Here is a 19938-nt window from a genome sequence, read left to right as displayed (position 1 = left end):
GTAAGGGAAAGCAAACGCTCTCTGCAGCGGGCCTTCCGCGCCGCGCACAGCCCGTGCGCGCCCCCCGCTCCCCGTGGGGCTGTCAGCACCGGGAGACCCTGCCCCGCTTTCCCCCGTGGAGTTGTCCCGGATCCCGCAGCAGCAGCCCTGTGTACGGCGGCACGCTGGAATCCCCCCCTCCCGCCGTGCCGTGCCCTGCGGCGAGGCTAGGCCATGCCCCAGCCCCGCTGCGGCACCGCGGTGCCACCGTGCGTGCGTGCGGACCGGCGAGGGGCCCAGGTGAAGTGCGGCTGCGGGCGGTGGTACGCACGTGCAAGCGTGCGCGCATCTGCGTGTACGTGTGACCGGTGGCGCCGACGGGGGGGGGGGCGGGGGGGGGGGAAGGCCCCCCGCGCGCGTTCTCGCGGCCGCCTGGGCGAGCCGCGGCTATTGCATCAGTCGGGGCGGGCGCCGCCGTCAGCGCCGGGGCGGAGCCCGCGCGGGCCGTGCGCCGGGCACTGCGCGGCCGCCCTTCCGACCGCTTCCCCCCGCCTCCCCCTCCCCCGCCCCGCCGGGCCCGGCGCCAGGCGCAGGGAAGCGGCGAAGCAAGGTTGCCTCCAGCCGCCCGCGGAGGAAACGCTGTGACGAAGAGGAGGAGGAAAAAGACGGGGGGGGGGGGGGGGGGGCATAAAATTTAAAAAATTCGTCCCGCCGCGCAAGCAGGAGGCCCAGCCCCGCGCCACCTTAAATTCTCCTCCCCCGGCCGCTTCCTCCTGCGGAGGCCCGCAAGGGTCCGCCGAGCCAGGCCTCGCCGCAATAACAAGCTCCGACCGCGGGGGAGGATAGTGCATTCCCCCCTCCTTCCCGCTGCTTCAGGGAAGGGGGCAGGTTTGGGCGCGGGGGAGGCTGTTTTCCCCCTGCCCCATTCCCGCTCCGGCGCCCGCCCCGCGCATCCCCGGGGGAGGGGGCGGGGACGGGGAGCGAGGCGGGGGCGAGCGGGCGGCGGCGGCGCTCCCCGGGGTGGCGCGATGGCGGCGGGTGCGGCCCCAGGTGAAGGCGGCGGGGACGGGCCTGGCCCTCGGGGCTAGGGGAAAAGCCCCGCCGGCCGCCTCGAGGAAGGAACAAAAACAACAACAAAACCCCCCAAAGTTAAAAAAAAAACCCAACGTGAGTGATTTTGCGGCTTCTTTCGCAGAGGGGCGCGCAGAGGGCGAACCTAAATCCTGCATGATGGAGCAGCCCGCTGGACCACGGCCGGCGCCCTCGCCCCTGCGCCCCAGCCTGGGGGCTACAGCGCCGGCACTACCGGCGCCCCCAGCTCCTTTCCCACGTGCCCCTTCCCGGCGACGGCAGCACCGGGGGAGCTTTCGCTCCCGCGGGCTGTCGGCGGGGATAAACCGGTCTGGGAGGCGCCGGTGTTTATTTTCCGTCAGGATCACTTTGTTCGTGCTGTGGAAAAAAAAAAAAAGAAAACCAAAAAGCGTTGTTTTGATTTTTTTTTTATTACCGTGCGGATTTTCCAGTTTTGCCGGCCTCAATTATTCCACGCACCTCCCGCACCCCTCCACTCCCCAGGGCCGACTCAAACGGGGAGGGGGGGGCGGGATACCGTAGCGTACTGGAGGAGGGCGGAGGGCAGGGTGTTCAGCGATCCTTTGCAGACGAAGGAGGGAAAGTCCATCGCAAACACTGTGGGCTTGCCCGAGCCCTCGGCCCCGATGCGAGCCCGAAGTGCCATCTGCCCGAGGCGGAGGGCCGAGATTGAGGCAGGGAGGGCGGCTGTGTGTTTCCCCTTTCCCCGTCCCTCCCCAGCGTAACCCAGCAGAAACCCGTTTTCGAGGACGTTTCAGAGCGAGGGCGAACCCAGGGGCGGCCGGGATAAACAACAGGATCGCGTTGCACCGGGAAGGGGGGAGGAAGACCCGGGCGAGTACTGAGTGAGACTCGCACGGGGTTGTGCGCCCCCCACCCACTTCCCATCCACTCCGCCCCCGTTTTATTCGTTTACGTATTTATTTATTTATTGCAAGCCCTAGGGACGAAAACGGCTCTCCCTCTGCATCACCCCGGGTTGGGGGGCTGGGGGGGGGGACGGGCGGAGGGGAGCGGCCCGGGGAGGACGTCCGCACCTTGCCGGCCGGGCGCGGCGATGGAGAGGGGCTGCGGGGCCGGGTAGCCCCCCCGCCCTGACTCTTCCCACCACGGGGATTCGCATGCCTCCCCCGCCCCCAGTGGCATCCCAGCTCCCTCTCTCTCTCTGGTTAAGACCGGTCGCCTGCGCATCGCTGCCTGGCTGCTACCCCCCGCGCTGGTCCGCGGGGAAGGCGAGGAGGGAGGGGATAACGGGACGGTGGTGCAGTCCCTCCTGGGACCTCGGTGATGAGGGGAGGGGGAAGGGTAAGGCCGCTGCCGCGCCGGTGCTTGCACCAGCATTTGCTGGGACGGGGGTGTGCGAGGCGCCATCTTTGTTAGCAATAAACGCCGCCGTGGGAGAAGAGACACCGGGTTTACAAGCAAAGCCGTCGGATGAGGGAAATGTTACCGCCATGGTCCCCCAGAGTTCCCTCGGGGATGGGGGCGGCGGTCCCGCCCAGGACGAGTAAGCCTTAGGCGTCGTCAAACGACCGATTGTGAGAAAGACCTCGAGATACATATTTTTTCTTTTTCAAAAGAGTGAGGGGGAAAAAAGGAAAAATAATACCAAGAAATGCATCGTGACAAGAAATTCCACTCTTTTTGCATTAAGAGGTCGCGTTATTCCCAATTATCACGGAGGAGAAACGATAGCATGGCACTAAGGGTGAAAAGAGCAAGCTGCATTTCTTACATCACCTGCACTGGAGGCCCAGGAAGACATACCCAAGGGGAAACTTGATGTATTTCTTGAAGGACCCGTATTTCCTCCTGTGCCAGACGGAGGAAGGTTGAAACACACACTAAGGAAGAACATATTTCTTATATATGGCAGTTTTCTTTATTGATTGCTTGATGTGAAACAATATCAATCGATTTTTTTTCCCACACATTACAAAAAAAAAATATTAAATTGGCTCAGTCTGCAATCTTTTAAGCACAGCCATATTAATTATCAGAAAAAGGAAAAAAAACAAAACCCCAACAAAAAAAAAAAACCCAACCCTAAAACGTCTACCAAATAGAGCATTTACAAATGCACAAAACCAGGCCACTTTGGCTTTATGGGGAAAAATATTGTCTTCTAGATTAAAAAAAAATCTTTTAACATAAATAAGTTAGTATAATTTCTCAGTGTCTTTACAGAGTTATGTACACAGGTACACTTCAAACTTTTTTTTTTTATTTTTACATACAGGTACACAGGCAATGTAGAAATACTGTTTAAAGATGTAGTATCCCTTTTCCCTCACACACAAACACTTCAGGAAGTGGGTCACATCAGAAAACAACAATATCCAAGGTTCGGAGCAAAAGCCCTCTAGATTAGTTAAAAAACAAAAAAGCAAAACCACAACAAAAAAATCCCACCCCCTCCCAGGAAATCAGGCAATGTAACAACAGGATGATTTTACACTTTTACAGGCATCCAAAATTGCTATACCGATTCAAGGGTGGGGGTGGGACACACACACACGACTTCTGCTACGGAATCATCATAGCTCCCACCTCTTCAGCTTAATGCAGTAGGAATAAATTTCACTGGCGGCCTGTAATAATCTGCTCTGAGCAGGGATACCACCGTGGTACATGAAAAAATAAAAACAATAAAAAACAAGGCAGAAAAACACAGTGGACCCACTGAAAGGGACAATACATCTTTAAGAAATAAAAAGCCTACACTGCTTCTCTTCATACATTTCTTTGCTTGCTAGATTGTGAAAGCAAGTTCCAATCAGTCACCCTCTTCCACTCCCTCCCCCCTCCCAACAAGGTTTATGTGCTACATAAGGTAAAAACTATATACACAGGTAGTACAATGAAGCAAATAAGGAAACACCTAATTGCACAATGCTACATCCAATGCTTTTAAAGGCAGGTCTTTTAAGAGTGCCTAAAATTTTAGTGTTATTGTTTGCCTTTTTTTTGTTTTGTTTTCTTGCTGTTGATTTGTTGTTTGCTTTTTTTTTTTTTCAGTGCTTATACAGGACCTCCATCCCACGGAGATCGGCGATATGTATTTTCATCTTCCACTGCAACTTTACATCTTCCTCGCTTCGTTGCTCCTCGCTGCACTCGATGGTCGAGGACATGCATCCTCCACTCTGCAGCCGGGGGAGGTGAAGGAGAGGCGGAGGAAGAGGAGGAGATGGGGATTAAAAAAAAAAAAAACAAAAAAAACAAACCAAACACAAAATAAGACTAGTGAGAAAGCCATTAGAAAACATCGAAAAGAAACGCGATCCGCCGCGCAACCGGTTCAAACCGACACCACATCCCCGGAGCGGGCGGGCCCTGTCCGGGCGGAGCCCCGCCGCCCCCCTCAGCCCCGGTTACCCCTCGGCGGGGAGAAGACGGGCGGCGGGATCTCTCCTCTCCGGCCAGGGGCTCGGCCCGGTCTCTGCCTCCCCCCTACCCGTCCAGCAGCTCTCCCCCCCCCCCCACCCCCCCTCCTCTCTCCGCAAAACAAGCGGGCGGTAGTAGCGGCATTTGCATAGCCACGCATGCTGACGTGCTCCTCCACGGCTCACCCCAGCGGGACTAATTTGTTGCAACTTCTGCTTTACAGCTTAATCTCTTTTCTGCACGACGGCAAATCGTGTTTGTAAAACCTCGCTCCTAACCTCGGCTCCCAAAACCGCCGGCACAATTGACCAACTCCCTCCACCCCGGCCCCCTCGCCTTAAAACAAAACAACAACAAGAAGGGGGGGGGGGGGGCCCAAAACCAAAAAAAACAAGGCACAGCCCAGCTCCCATTAACCCCCTCTCTTCCCTTTGCCAGTGTCCAAAACCAAACCAAAACAACCGAAAGAAAAAAAAAAAGAATAATACAAAAACCCCCAACCCTGCCTAGGTCAGGTTTCAAAGAAAGCGCCTAGATTCTCCTCAGACCCAAGTTTTTGACCGATTTCTCCCGGGGTGGGAAGTCGCCGCAACGTGCAACTGCAACACTGACATTGTTGGTGAAAAAGCATCGCGGGCTAGGGGGACACATGGGAAGCCTCCGAAATACTCTCATCTGACATCACGCACCGGCCGCGTTTGAAAGTCCCTCCACCCGCACGGTCCTTGGGAAAGGGCTGTCCCTGCCTTCGATCCCGATCCCAGAGAACGGAGGGAGGGTCGGTTCCACGGAGGCCGAGGCTCCCGCCGTGGCCCCAGCCCCAGCCCCTGTTCGGGCGACGCTGCGGGGCCCGGCGCTGCGCTTTGCTCCTTGTTTCTTTTCAAGCTCTGCGCGTCCCGGGTCCGTCCCCACACACACCCCCACATGCCGGAGCGCCTCGGAGAGAAGATCCCGCAACCAGCCTAGAGGTGCCCAAAGCCCCCGCTCCTTACACAACCGGGACAGCCACTTGGTCGCTTTTCCTTTCCCTTATTTGCATCCTAATGCCAGAGCCTGAAGGGAACGTACCTAAACGGTTTACGTTTGATGTCTTCTTGGGCTTGATTTCTTGGGTGTTTGCTCCACTGAACTGGCACTGGGGGATTCTTCTGAAACCTCTTCTTCTGTTGTGTTGGCTCTTTTGTTTTGAGGAGAGGAATCTACGAAGGGAAAATTAAAAACACGGGGGGGGGGAGAAGAGGGATATTAAAATATTTTCCTGACAGATGTTTGCTCGGCATCCAGAGAGGGGGTTTGATGGGGCCGGGGGGGACACGACTATTCCCTGATCCCCCTGTCAGATATCGGCTAACGTGAAAGCGAGCTGGGGGAGGGGAGACGGGCTTCTCTCTAGGTAACACATATCAGTTTCCTGTTTTCGACTAAAAATGCCTGTCCCCCTTTCGCTTCGCCGTGAGCGTTATGAACCTCCTCCCACCTAAGCAGGAGGCTGGGTTCCCGCAGAAGGGCGGCGAGGGGGCACGATCCACGTCTAAGAACTTTTCCTCGCAAATCACCTATCGGTTTCCACTTAACGCGGGACACCACCGCCACCCCCCACCCTCCCCCGGCATCGCCAACAACCCTGGGGATTTTGAGCCGAGGGGAGGCGGAGGGGGAGTACACCATGCCAGTGCCTGCCGAGGCACAGCCCACCGCGAACAGGCCACGCGTAGCACAGGCGAAGGTGCCCGGGACCCCAGCGCTGACACATCCGCGGGGCAGGCGGAGAAGCGCTGGCACTTTAGTAAAGGGTACGTTACCGTCGGCGGCAGGTCTTTTCCTCTGCCCAGTGCACTGCTCTGCAAAGTCCGTCTGATGTTCAGAAACGTCAGTCTTTTGATCTACACAGTGAGTGTCCTCTGAGATTCCCTGAGAACCGACAAAAACCACGGTTTGGCAATTCCCATTTACATCCAAGCTCTGGCGGCCGGTGGACTTGCAGACAGCTTTCAGTAGCCTGGGGGGTCTGAAGTAGAAGTCGGGCGAGCTCCCCTTCTCCACGGCTTGCCACTCGTACCTGCCTTCCAGCGGCTTGTGATTCTGGAAATCGAAATTCCACTTCCTCTGGCATGCCTCCTCCATCTCCTGGCGGTGCTTCTTCAAGTCCCTGTTTAACTCTTCGTGATTCACCGGCCCGAAGAGGTTCCTGCAAGCTGACGGCTTCGGGTACTCCGACTGCCTGGCTTCCATGCGCTCCAGGGTAGGGCTCCCATTAGAAATACGGACGTTTGACATTTCCCCCCACCCTCTTTCTTCTGGCGGCGGTTGTGTTGTTTTGCTCGCTGCTCTCCCCCTCCCCAGCCGCCGCCTCCTCCTCTCCGCCTTTTATTTCTCGGCGCTCGGAGAATCTTCTCCGCGCCTCCTCTCCGTGCTGCGCCGCTCTCCGGCCTCGCCTCGGTCCCGCTCGCCTTCGGCCCGCGGAGAAGGGGCGAGGAGCCGCCCTCGCATAAGCGCCGGCGCGGGGATGAGCCCCGAGAGCTGCCGCCGGCGCGGAGCCCCTGGCGGGTGCAGGCGCGGTGCGCTGCGATGCGCGGGGGGAGCGGGCAGCGGCGCTGCCCTCCGCGGCCCCGGCTCCGCGCGGCCCCGCCGGCGATGCTGATCCCGCCGCCGCCGCCGCCGCGTAGTAAAAGCGAGACGGAAAAAAACAAGGGGAGACGAGCCCTTTTCTCGGTTGCCCAATATGGCGATTGAAGGGAGGCTGACGAAGAAGAAAATGATTGACAGGACGAGTCTATTTAAACAGCCCAGCCGAGCCATTGGTTACGGCGGCGGGCACCGCCCCGTCGGCCCGGCCCTACCTCGCCGCCGCCGCCGGCTCTAAAGGTGGCCCTGGCCGAGCCTAGCCTAACCTAGCCGAGCCGAGCCGAGCCGAGCCGAGCCGAACCGAACCGAACCGAACCGAACCGAACCGCACCGCGCCGCGCCGAGCCGAGCCGAACCGAACCGCGCCAGGCGAGAGAGATGGGCAGGCAAGCAGGCAGGCACCGCGCTCGCCGCCTTCCTCCGAAAAGCCCGGACGCGGCGGGATTTGTGACCACCTCCACTCCCCCCCCAAAGAAACAAACCCACCCCATCGCATTGCTTGCACGAGAGGCGACGGTGACGACCGGTGACATTTTGACGCATTCCCGTGACAGAGGTTTCACACTGCTCTGACTTTCCCGGGTTGGGCTCTGGGGCGATGCAGTCCAGCCCCTCGAGGGTTGTGGGCAAGCTCGAAGCTGGTGGCGGGGCTTGTGTCCCCGGGACATGCAGGGGAGACTGGCATCCACTGGCTGCTACAGAGCAGAGCTGACTGCTCCCAAGGTGGGGGAGGATCACCTCTTGCTGCCTTCTGAGGGCTAGGTGAAGAAATGACTCTACAAGCTCTCTGCAGTGACTTCAGATCCCAGCAAACAAGAGGAAAAAAAAAAAAAAGCATTAGATTTTGTCCTGTTTGTGTGCTCAGAAGATTGGATGAGCCAAGGTACAGCCAGGGATTTTCTAAGTAACTTCCTTGGATAGCTGGGAAGGCAGGTGTGCTGGAGATATGAGCAACACCTCCTCTTACCCCATCTTATCTCCAGCCCCTTCCACAGCTATCTTCCCTGACTAGTCAGGGTAGCCCCCTTAATGCTGTGCAGGACACTGTGGGTGTTCTCAGGTGCTGAAGTTTTTGACTTTTTCAAGGGCTCAGATTGAGGGCCTAGACCTCTGGAGGGCTGGATGCTCATCAAAACAAGCCAGGTCTCCTCTTCAAGCAGAGCACTCCTTGCCAAATTTTGGTCCTAGGGCCCTGGAACTAGTGACAAGCTGTCTCAACAAGGCAGGATCAAGACAACTGGGTTTAACTGTCAGATTCAACTAATTTGGCTGTGAAGATGTGAAGCTTTGACCCCATACTATACTTATACACATAGACACTCTGGTTTGGGGAGCCACAGTTTTGATAGGCCCCCGAAACCTTTGCTGCAGTTGCTTTTGTGAACTGATGCGCTAAACTCTGGACACACTGAGGAGAGGACAAAAGCATCACACAGTGCTTAAGCCCAGGCCACAGCAGACTACTTGCCTTCATCAGCCCTGAGGTAGTAGCCAGTGGCTTCTGCTTACACAGGAGTAATCTCAGTATTGCTCTTTCACAAAAATGATTTGTGCAGGCCAAAAAAAAAAAAAAAGAATCAAATGAGATTGGTTTTAAACCCAAAAACCATAAGGTTGAAGTAAAATACTACCCATCTCATTTTTGTTTGCTGGGCTTTTTAACACTCATAAATTGTTTTCCAACTCTTCTTAGCAACCACAACTTCTAGCAATTCACTCACAGGAAATTAAAGCTGACATAGTCCTGTCTTCAGGAGCTAAGGGGTTTTCTTTTTTTGCAGGTTGCAAGTACATGATAAAACTGCATTAGCTCATGAAAAAAGGGCCTAGTCATCTGCTTTATTTGCACAATTTCATCTTGATTTCTCCAGGCTTTCCTGTCTTTGACTTCCATAGCCATCATCAAATACCATTTCAAACATCTCTTCACTCCTTCTGTCAGGTGTGGGACACTTGGCTTATTTTGTTGATGTATACCAGACAGTCATTGTAGGCTAAGAAAAAAAGCTGCACAATATTTCCAGGGGCTCTCTGAAGTTTTTCAGGGCTCATCCTGCTGATGGAGGGCTGCCTGCTGGTAACCTACCGAATGTGCCATCAGTGACTCCTTAGATGAGGAGTTTCAGTCTTTGGGAATCATTGCTTGCCTCCTGAGTCCACAAAAGAAAGTCAAACCTCTTGTTGGTAGGATTATGGTGTTGTACCAGAGTAGAAACACACACCGCGGGGAGGGGGGGAAGGGTCCTAATATTGGAAAGTAAGCAACCAGGAACACCACTGTGGTGGTGCAAAAGAGCACTGAAAAGAAGAACCAAGTTACTGTAGGACAAGAACCTTCTTTTTTGTTGTTGTTATTCTGTTTAAACTTCCCCTAGCACAAGGGCCCGAGACTAAGGGCCTGGGTGCTGTACAAGTATTATGAAAGAATAATTAAAGGCAAAGGGATGGGAGAGTGCAGGGGAATAATTTAAGCCACTAGTGGATGCAAAAGAAAAAATGAAAGAGGAGTGGTCTGCGCCTTAGTTGACCCCTCTATTCCTTCGCCTCCATCCTCCTTCTTGGCTCTCCGAGGGTCTGGGAGGAAGCAGGGCTGAACCTTCATAGCCGCGATGCTTTCGGCTTCCCCCCGCCCCCCGCGATTCAGTCTCTGCAATCCACCTTAAATCGCCGCGGCTGCAAAGGAGAAAAAAAAAAAAGGCTGTGTCTGCAGCGACCTTGCCATGATCTAAAGTGTTTTGTTTACAGTCAGGCAACCCCCGATGGCTGCAGCAAATGGGGAGAGAGGCAGGCGCCCGCCCGTAGTGGCAGCGAAGCGTGGAAAAAAGAAACCACCCTAAAAAAAAAAAAAAAAAAAAAAAAAAGAAAGACAGAAAGAAAAGAATACTAGAGCGTCCCGGAGTGTAAAAGATCTGGAAAGATCGGAGCGCCATCGTCTTGCAAAAGAAGGGCACAGCAGCGGGACTGCGGAGAGGAGGCGGTGCGCGGGTTTTGCGCGGCCGCGCAGCGGGGTGGGGATAAGGAACGGGAGCGAGAAAACTCTGAAAGCGACCCCGAAGCTATCGCTAGCCAGTTTTTCTTCGTTCTGTTGCCATTTCCAGCTGCAGATGCAGCCAGTAAAAGATGGAAGGAAGGAAGGAAGGAAGGAAGGAAGGAAGGAAGGAAGGAAGGAAGGAAGGAAGGAAGGAAGGAAGGAAGGAAGGAAAAAATTCCACTCAAAACTTGGATGAGTGAATCAGGAAGGAGGGAGGAGAGTTCCTAGACAGGGCTTTGACCTGGCTCCTCTAACTACCTCTGAAAGCTCTGTTCCCTCTCCTCCCAGTATCCCACTCCTCTCTCATATTTGGGCTTTTCTCCTGGTAGAGTTGCTCACTTGTTTTTCTATCCTCCACAACTCATTTTGTCTGACCTCCTTCCCCAGCAATTTTAAGGTTGTAAAGTGAACGAGCAAAGCACACCTAAACTGCACATGTAAGGGCTGTTTGGGATTCAATATTCCCTTGTGAGTAATGGGGAAATTGGGAATAATACCTGACCTCCTCCTCAGGATGCATGTTCCAGAGCTGAGGATGAAGAAGATAAGGGCATGGTGTGACCCATTTGACAGCTGGAGGCTTGAAGAAGTTTGCTCCTTGCCCACCTAAGCTGTTAGTGAGCTGATGCTGTTTCTCCACACCTAATGCTAATTTCCTTGAGAGTTATGGGGTGAGGCCACCGTGAGATTTGATAAACAGGCCCCTAGAATTCACCTAAGTGCACTGGGGATGTTTGTAACATGCCTAACAGGAGCCCTTCCCTTCTGGGCAGGATTAGGGCCCAGTGGCATTCAGCAGCAGAGACTGTCAGGGAGGAAAGAATCATTTTAGCTTACAGAGGCCCTGGGATATCATCCAGGAGGGCTCAGGGCAGGCAGGAGGTAGGTATGCTGAGAGAGGATGCAGCCAAGCCGAGTTTTAGACCTTTTGCTCATTAGATGTAAACTCTAGAGGGAGCCTAAGGACAGAGATCAGGTCAGCATCAGGACCTGTACTCCCTCCTGACAGCATCCCCCCTGCTCCAGGCTGCACCCCCAGTCAGGGTCCCTGCTCTCATCTCTGCTGCCCTGCACTTTTGAGGGTCTCTCTTTTCCCCTTGCTGCAGGTGGAGTGCAGTTGTGCCCAGAGATGTGCCTTCAGAAGCCTTGGATGCGATCAGAGTATAAATACCACTTCAGGGGATTTTGAGCCCTTGTGAGGCTGCTGGCTAGGGGTACAGCAGTTGTCCTAAAACAACCCTGATTTTATCTTGAGGAAGAATCTTCTGCTATAGGTCAGGCCATTTTTGTGGTTTGTTTTTTTTGTTTGTTTGGTTTTTTCCGTCTGAAGTGCAAAAAAGAGTGAGACCTTAAACTGTTCTTGAAGCAGATGTACCTAGGAGGGACCTACAGCCAGCAGCAATGCACTCTTCTCAGTAATCAGCTCTTCTATTTTCACACCAATGACAAGGAAGAGGATGTTCACATGCAGTCCCTAAAAATACACAAACAAGCTATTACATTGAGCTATCCCAGCAACCAGCAATATTGTGGAGGTAAGGCTTAAGTCAGTAAAAGATTACTTGCTGTAAACTGGCCTAATTTCCTCAGACAAAACACACAGGATGAACAAAGCCATTTTCAAGCCATCTGTGTATAATACATCACATTTCTCTTGCCACTTGGTTAGAAAAGCAATTTTTTTTGATGAGAGAATGTTAACTAGAGGCTGCCCATGGCAACTAAACAGCTCTTCTCCCTCTCCTTTTTTTTCATTTTTTTTTACCTTTCCCCCAGTCACAATGCAAACCACATGGAATACGCTCAGGTACAGGTAAATGGGAGAAAGCCCTCTAGTTCACTGTGTTGGTTTGACTTTACAGTAAAATCAGAGGCTCCCATCTGGGAAGCAGCTGTTCCCCAGGTGAAGACAAGCTCGGCTGAGGTGAAATACTTTTGGGAGCTCCAACTGCAGGAGTGCACCTCTGCACAGACCCATAAAGCCTCCAACAATGCTTTACTTCCTTCCCAGAGTATGGCGAGGATTAACTGCTTCGTGTTTGCAAAGTCCACTGAGTACAGAAAGTGGAATGTAAGAGCTAAGTGGTAATAATAATGATGAACTATTGTTACTGTGAGATGAAACAGTTTCCCAGCCACTTGCTCCGCGACCTGCGCCTTTAAGAAAGTTTCTCAACAGATGAATTATATTCAGTGGAAATGAGTTGTTCTGTTTTTCTACAAAGCCTGAAGTGAACCTTTCTGGGAAGGGGATGATATTTTGTAGCAATGTTTTCTCAAGTACAATTCTTTAGGTTCCCAAGTGATGACACATTGTACAGTAACGCTCTTGGCACAAGACGTTCATCTGTGAGAAGGGACACCGGCCCCATTTCTTAAAGTCATTCATTAAATAAAAACACCCTGTGTCGTATGTTATGTTCCTCTGAAATGTTTAAAGTTTTTAGTGCATGAAATCATATAGTGCCTGGATTTTTTTATTTCTTTTCCAGAATGCAGCACTAACCTCTAACTCAGTTACTGAGTTCCAACATTGTTGGAGGAGCTTGTTATTTTTTTGTTAGCATTGTGTTTTGTTTTCATTTGGTAGGATCCCAGCTTTATGCAATAGGCTTTTTTAGAAGCAGAGAACTATGTAAATGTGATGCTTACAACTGGCCACAGAGAGGCAACTCATCAAAAAAAACCCCAAAAAACCCGAACACAAAAACATCTGTATCTGTAAGAATTTTAGGCATTCTGGGTACCATTTACATGAGAATCTAGCCCAGCTTTGCTTTGCTTCCCCCCCACCCCCTTGCCATCTTTTTCTTTTTTTTTTCCTTCCCCAATGGGCTGTATTAATTGCCTGAGGATCAAGAGGTCTACAAACATCTTCCTTATGTAAACAGAGAAACTGGTCTGGCTACTTTCTAAACCCTTTAAGGGAGATGACCCATCTCACATAGCAAAATGATGGCATTAAGTAAGTGATTACTATCAGGGCTTGAGATATGAGTTCTGGTTCTGGCTTCCCTGGGTCACATTGCTGGTTATGCACATTGCTGTTACTCTTGGAACTTACATTTCTCCCCTCACTCTTTTCCTAATCTGTTTAGGCTTTAAGATGTTGGAAACGTTCTGTTAGTACAGTATCGGGTACGGTGGGACTTCAATGTCAGTCAAGGCCTAATTACAAATATAACAGTACCCATTACATTGCAAGCTTACCACATCTTGTTGGTGTTAATCAGCCCAATGAGGGATCTGCACAGCTCCAGGATGCAAAAGCCAGGCCATTAACCTACAGTAACATGATGTTATTACAGAAAAAGAAATAAAAACGTTTCAAGTGTCTGGCAACAAGAAAATTGTTATGAGGTACGTGACAGGCTCTTCAAGAAACAATAAACTTTGTCAACCCTCTGACTCCACACTGGAACCAAACATGGTCTTTTAGGGGATACCACATACAAAAAAAAAAAAACCCAAAAAACAAACAAACAAAACCAAACCAGCACACAAACTGTGTCTAAGTTAATCTTCTCATAAGCAACCTGTATATTAGGTTCAAAATGATCCCTCCCTTTCCTCAGCCCTCTAAGAATTTGCAGCTCAGTTGCCAACAGCCACACTTATAACTCCTTGTTCCTCCCCAAAAGCACTCCTCCACTACCCATCCTCACCAGTGGTGCCACCGCAGCAAAAGCCTGCTGAACTCAATTACCAATGGGCTGCCATCAGTGCTCCTAACTCCATTCTGATCTTAACCACCCATGCCTAAAATAGTAATCTGGCAAGCCAAAAGTTATTTCACTGAAGCCAGTCTATTGCAAAATGCACTGGGCCATGATTTCAGTTACTTTTGAGAAAGATGGAAAAAGAGAGCCTTTGTATTTACCAGCATGTGTTCTGGGTTTTCCTCAAAAGGAGTTACATATTTCTCAGAGCAGAGGCCTAATCTGCTGTGGGTTTTGACTCTTAACAAGCTGCCTGATTACTTCCTTTATTCTTGTTGCCAGCAGCTAAACTGGGACATCTATTCAAAGACAAGTATCTGAAAAGTCCTTTAAAGGATTTGTCACCTTGTTATCTCTAGTTCAAAATGCTTTTTGAGAGCATCTTCCACTCAAAATGTTTGCAAAGGACAAAGTTAACACTGCAAATTTTGTAGTTTATATTTAATAGCTTACTTGAATGACAAAGACAAAACATACTTGATACTATGAGAGGCCGAAGCAATCCTCTTTTTCTGCTGTTGTCTCCCATCCCAACTCTCCAACAGACAGGTGTTAAATTACAGAAGCAGCAAAAACTAGGATCTGACTCCATAACTGCTCTTTAGATATCTATAATGAGATCCTAAAATAAGTTCTTCTATTCTTCGTGGCCTCCAGTTTTTCCAAGCTGTGTGCCCTTCCAAAACAACCAAAAATTAATCCAAGCCCTCATCTGGCCTTGTGGGTATATTAACACTTTTGAGCCTACAGCATCCATTAGTTTCAAGAGAGCTTTTAAGAACCTAAGAGCAGCCAAAATGTCTCAGGACAGTGGAGAGCCCTTTCTAATGTGCTCCTTGCAAGTCTTCAGAGCAAGCTATTTGGCCTTGCTAGACCCTTCCTTTGAGTTGCATCACTCTGCTATTGTTAGCTTGCTCAACCCCAGAGTTAGATTCAAAATCCCCCATTCTCAGCACTCTGCAAGCAAAATAGACTAGCCAGACACTCACCAGGACAGATTATACCTGCTGAGAACTCAGGACCAACTCTTCCATGGCAAACACCTTTGAACCTGTCTCTAATGCTCTAGAAGATGATTAGCAGTCAGCCTTCACAGGGTGCCTGGTGGGAAGGTGGAGGCTGGGCTGTAATGAGTGCAAGGTCACATCAGTCTTTCAACAGTGCTGAGGTTTTTAAAAGTGTTGGGGTTCTTTTTAATGTCTTCTGGTTTTTGAGAATTCCTGCTTATCCTCAGGTACCAGGAACTCATTTTACTAGAAAGATTCAAAACTCTCTAGGAGTAGCATGGCTTCAAGACCATGAGCTTTAAGTAAAAAAATTAATCAACGCAGCAAAAGAGAGAAGTGCTTACACTGGAAACTGAGGTCCGCTTTGGCTGCACATGACTTCAGCTCTGAACACATGATTTGGAGAAGCATTTGGGAAGACCTTAGAAATCCAACTAGCTTTGGTTCAAAGATGCTGAAGTCCTATTTTCAAGAGTTACTTTAACACTGAGGCACCTCAGCTTCATTACAACCATGCAGAATTCCAAGGTCCTGTTTTCAATAGTAATTACAGTGAGATCATGTAGCTATATCATTTTTCTGCCTGTGAAAAGTGTTTTGATTTAACTGAATCGATTTTTAGGTTGGCACTGCCCTTTCGTTGAATGCTCCTAACATTGTTTAAAAATAGCCATTTATTTCTTTCTACAAATGGTTTATTTTTGCAAGGGTGATTTAGTAGAGTCTTTCAGCAAGAATAATAGTATCTACTCCAGCTTTCTCATCTCCATGAAAATTATTGGTAGAAAAAGCTGATGATAATGCTAATAAATTGTTTTTTCTTTTGTACATTCAGATATCAGCCGTCTGTAGCTTGGGACCAGGGGGCTGATTATTTATGAACAATTTTACAGGGTTTGTATATAATTAATAAGCAATTTGATTCTTTTCCTTTTCAGCTCCTAACAAGCAGTAACAGCCTATACTTCAGAAAGTCAAGTACGATGCTTTCTTTTCTCCAGTAAGTACTTAGCTCTAGGCTTGGAAAAGGGCCAGAGCACACAGGGATACTGTTTCACAGTAACATTTTGTACCTTATTAAAAAATAAAAATAACAATAACAACAACAACAGCTGACTCTTACATGAAATAAAATGTCTTTCTTTTCCTCTTTCCCGTAACACACAAATATTCGTTTATTCATTATACTTTCTGTATAAATGCCTGCACACATACACAGTCACACTGGATTTTTCTGCTGAACAAATGATGTGTTGAGATGTCTTGTATTATTTTTATCAAAAAATAATAAATAATGTAAAATAATGTAAGTTTGGCTTACATCAAGATACCATGAAAGATCTCCCATCTCGAGGTCTCCAAGACAAGGAGTTTCTTTGGTAATTGATGGTTTGGGGGTGTTTCTCTTAAAAAAAAAAATCTGAGGAAATCCATAATTTTTAAGGTATCTCATATCAGACACCTTAAAGCTGTGAGACTGCTAAGTCACTCTGGGAAATATTGGCCTGGAAGACTTCACCCATCTGTGCAAATACATCACAATGCAATTAAACTGTCAGACTTTGCAATTATTTGCAGATTTCCATAATCTGGCAGCAGCAAGCAGATATAGCCTATATTGCATAAGCAAGTTGTCACAATCCAGCATGCCCCTCAGCCTGACAGAGCTCCCAAAAAACCTGGAGAAGTGGATGGTGTGATGAGGTCTGAAGATGAGCATGTACCACTTCTCAACTTCAGGGGTGCTGCAAATGGATGATTTCCAGCCCCAAAAGTCTGTTGACCATAGCTGAGTTCTTTGCTCTGGCCCTGCCGGGGCATGGTTAAACATTACAATTTGCTGCAAAATCCACTTCACAACTTCAGTACAATGACACAAAGCCAATTTAAGAGGTTTCTGTCCTTTGCCACCCTTGACCATTCATTCCCATCTCAACTTTTTAAGCAAGGTCTTTAAAATGAAGATGAAAAGTGCAAAAGGAAAAAAAAAAAAAAGATAGCAGTGGAGGAACAATCCAAGTGACTTTGCACGTCTGATGTGAACAGCTGTACTGTCACAACTGAGAAAGGGGGAAACAGGCCAAAAAGTGATCTTTCCTAAGTAGAGACAGAAGATACTCAGGAGAAGCTGTCTCCGTGTACAACAATGCTTGTGATAGTGAAGGGAATGTGGATTTGGAGGAAAGGGAAGATGAGTAGGATGATTTCTATGGCAGTGACCCATGAGAGTGTTAGTAGTGGCCCAATCCATGCTGCCAAATAGACTGGGGTACTCAAAGGCTCAAAGGTATAGAAAGTACTTAGAGTACTCAAAGATAGCTTAAATTCAAAGCAACAGGATATTTTCCCCTAACAGCTGATTTGAAATAAATCACATTAGTTCAAGCTTCAGTCTAACTTCTTAAAAGCTAGGCCTAAGCTATTAAAAAAAAGGCCAAACCAACTCTTAGGACTGGCTTCAGTGTTATATTTTCTCCACCATCATAATTTCCAACTGCGCATTTTTACCCTGATTTCACTTTCTCTCTCAGTGGAGTGGATGCTACTGTTTGACAATCTGTGGCTTGAGCTAGGTCACTGAAGTGTCTGAGGTTAGATTAGCAATAAAGAAGGGACAGAAAGGGCTTTTTCAATACTCAGCGTAGCTCCCAGGTCTGGTTTGCAGTCCAATGCCACCCACAGCTGTTGGCAGGACCCACTGGTTAATAGATGGTAGAGCAGGGGAAGGCACCGACTCTTTTGGCCACTGTAGCATTCATGGGTGGCCCTAGATGCCTAGCTGTAGAGGGGGTTCCCAGTCTCTGACTGGCCTCAATGGGTCCCTGCCCCACAAACTATGTTGCAGTCAAGCTGGTATTTCCATGCAACACAAAGGGGAGATACCCTGAAGCAAATGAGATATTTCCACTGGCTGTGAGGTTGCTGGATCCCACTGCTCTCCACAGTATGGGTGGATGTGTAAGGAGGAGGTCTGCTGAAGCCAGCACTGAGCAAGTATCCAACTAGGTAACTAAGAGGAGGGGCTGGGAAGAACAGCTCTGGCCTGAGACCTGTTGTTCTCAAGGCCTGCCACAGTCATTACCTGTGGCTTTTAATCTGAAGGCTGAGCTTTGTCTCTGTTACTGCTAATACACCCTCACCACCACCACCACCCCCTCTTTCTTCTTATTCCTGTAGAGTGTCTGCTTGCCAGCTTCTTCATCACTTTCTGAGAATAAGCTGAACTTTTCTGGCAAGAGGACCATAGTTGGTCAGCTAATGGTCCACGGAGGTGCAATTACCTTTGGCTCATCATTTCTGGGGCAGTTTCCAGTACTCTCTGAAAGTCACAATGGTCAGACAAGACAGGATTCGAGTCACTTAATTTTAGCTGCCTAATATGGGATTGCTAGTCTAAACTAGCACTGTCATTAGACAAGTCTTCCCTCTCCCTTTGGATTTCAATTCAGAAGAGGTGAATCTCCCTCTGGATTGGCCTGTAACTGCTCACTATGTGCAGAGGGTACCTGGATATCTAGTTCAGGCTGAACTTAAACTTCTCAACAGTCAAAGTTAAGCAAGTGGAGTCCTACCCATAGTGCTGGCATCTCCCCATGGTTTCCATTTGCAGCAGTACTGTAACAGATGCTGAGAATACACTAAATGCTTTCCTAATGTCACATTCCCATGTCTGCAATCATCATAATTGCCTCAGTGAAGTTTTGCAATTGCATACAAGCAGGAAACCATCTGCAAAGGAATCTGTCTATTAAGATGTGGCCCCTACTTCCAAAAATGCTTGAAAAGCCCCAGCACATTTCTTGGGCTAAAGATAAAAAAAAAAAAAAAATAAAGGTCAGACTCCTGCAGCAATATGGAAATTATCCAGAACACACTCCAGTGATCCAAGGAATAGACTGACTTTTGCTTCAGGACTGTGCTAATTAAATACTGCTAACTACATCTGAATAGAATTAAGCCTAATTTAAGGCTTTTTCTGAGCTCCAGGGCAATGTAGGCTTGTTCTAAGAAAAGAAGAAAAAAAAAAAAGAAAGAAATTACCGACTGCTGACAACAGGTGTCAGCAACAGAAGCTGCTGCACCAGGGCTGAATGTGAATTAGCTGCAAGTGTGGACAAGGATAAACCAAGTTCAGCACTGTTTCTGCAGCTGCTGATGAAGATCTCGCTGGAAGCACGGAGGAACATGGAGAGAAGAACGGATATGAACCACGATAGTCCCCAGTACCCTTGTCAATATATGCAGATAACCAGCACAGCTCTAGTTTTTGTGGCATTGATAAGATTTGTTTTAGCACCACACATGCCAAAAGTACCTTAGGTTCCCATAGGAGTTCTTCGGTGGAAGCAAAGGGGGGTATTTTGGAAACAGTACTTGTTGTCTCTTACTTCTTCTTCTGCCCTGCAGTCCACAGGGATTCCCTGAATAAGGGACTGGGTGTTTTGCTTCTCTTTTTCCTTTGCCCATCCCCATTTCCCCTACACTTCTCCTTCCCTGCGTCCTCAGGTGTGTACGCCTTGCACGGCACAACGTGTTAACTGCAGCAGGAAAGGTTCCACAAAGGTCTTTGACAAACAAAGGGAGCAGAATACCATCATCCCCATTGGCCCTTTTGCTGGCAGTTATTTTGCTACCATTTCCTTCTGGCTCCTACACTGCCTCATCATATGTCTCTAGCAACATCCCGTGTCTTTTCTTCTCCACTTTGCTCTTTTGCTTTTAAATACACATTTAAGATTATAGAATCATAGAATGGTAGGGGTTGGAAGAGAACTAGAGATCATCTAGTCCAACCCCTCTGCAGAAGCAGGTTCACCTAGATCAGGTCGCATAGGAACATGTCCAGGTGGGTCTTAAAGACCTCCAAGGAAGGAGACTTCACAACCCCTCTGGGCAGCCTGTGCCAGGGCTCCCTCATCCTCACAGTGAAATAGTTTTTTCTTATGTTTAAGTGGAACTTTTTGTGTTCCAGCTTCATCCCATTACCCCTTGTCCTGTTGCTAGATACTATAGAAAAAAGGGATGTCCCAATCTCCTGACAACCACCATTTTAATCATTGTAAATGTTAAGATCTCCCCTCAGTCTCCTCTTTTCTAG

The 19938-nt window shown here is 49.3% G+C and overlaps 1 protein-coding gene across 1 annotated transcript; it reads right to left on the bottom strand.

The window, feature by feature from the left end:
* Positions 1-2930: 2930 nt before the first annotated feature.
* CDKN1B (cyclin dependent kinase inhibitor 1B) lies at positions 2931-7226 on the bottom strand. The gene is made up of 3 exons (XM_062007276.1): positions 6261-7226; positions 5527-5657; positions 2931-4217 (listed from the first exon to the last, which is right to left on the bottom strand). The coding sequence occupies exons 1-2, from the start codon at positions 6733-6735 to the stop codon at positions 5536-5538; spliced, it is 597 nt and encodes a 198-aa protein (XP_061863260.1). The 5' UTR covers positions 6736-7226; the 3' UTR covers positions 2931-4217; positions 5527-5535.
* Positions 7227-19938: the final 12712 nt, after the last annotated feature.

The sequence above is a fragment of the Colius striatus genome, chromosome 1, assembly GCF_028858725.1.
Source record: "Colius striatus isolate bColStr4 chromosome 1, bColStr4.1.hap1, whole genome shotgun sequence".
Lineage (NCBI taxonomy): Eukaryota > Metazoa > Chordata > Aves > Coliiformes > Coliidae > Colius > Colius striatus.
This window is presented reverse-complemented; position numbering and strand designations above follow the sequence as displayed.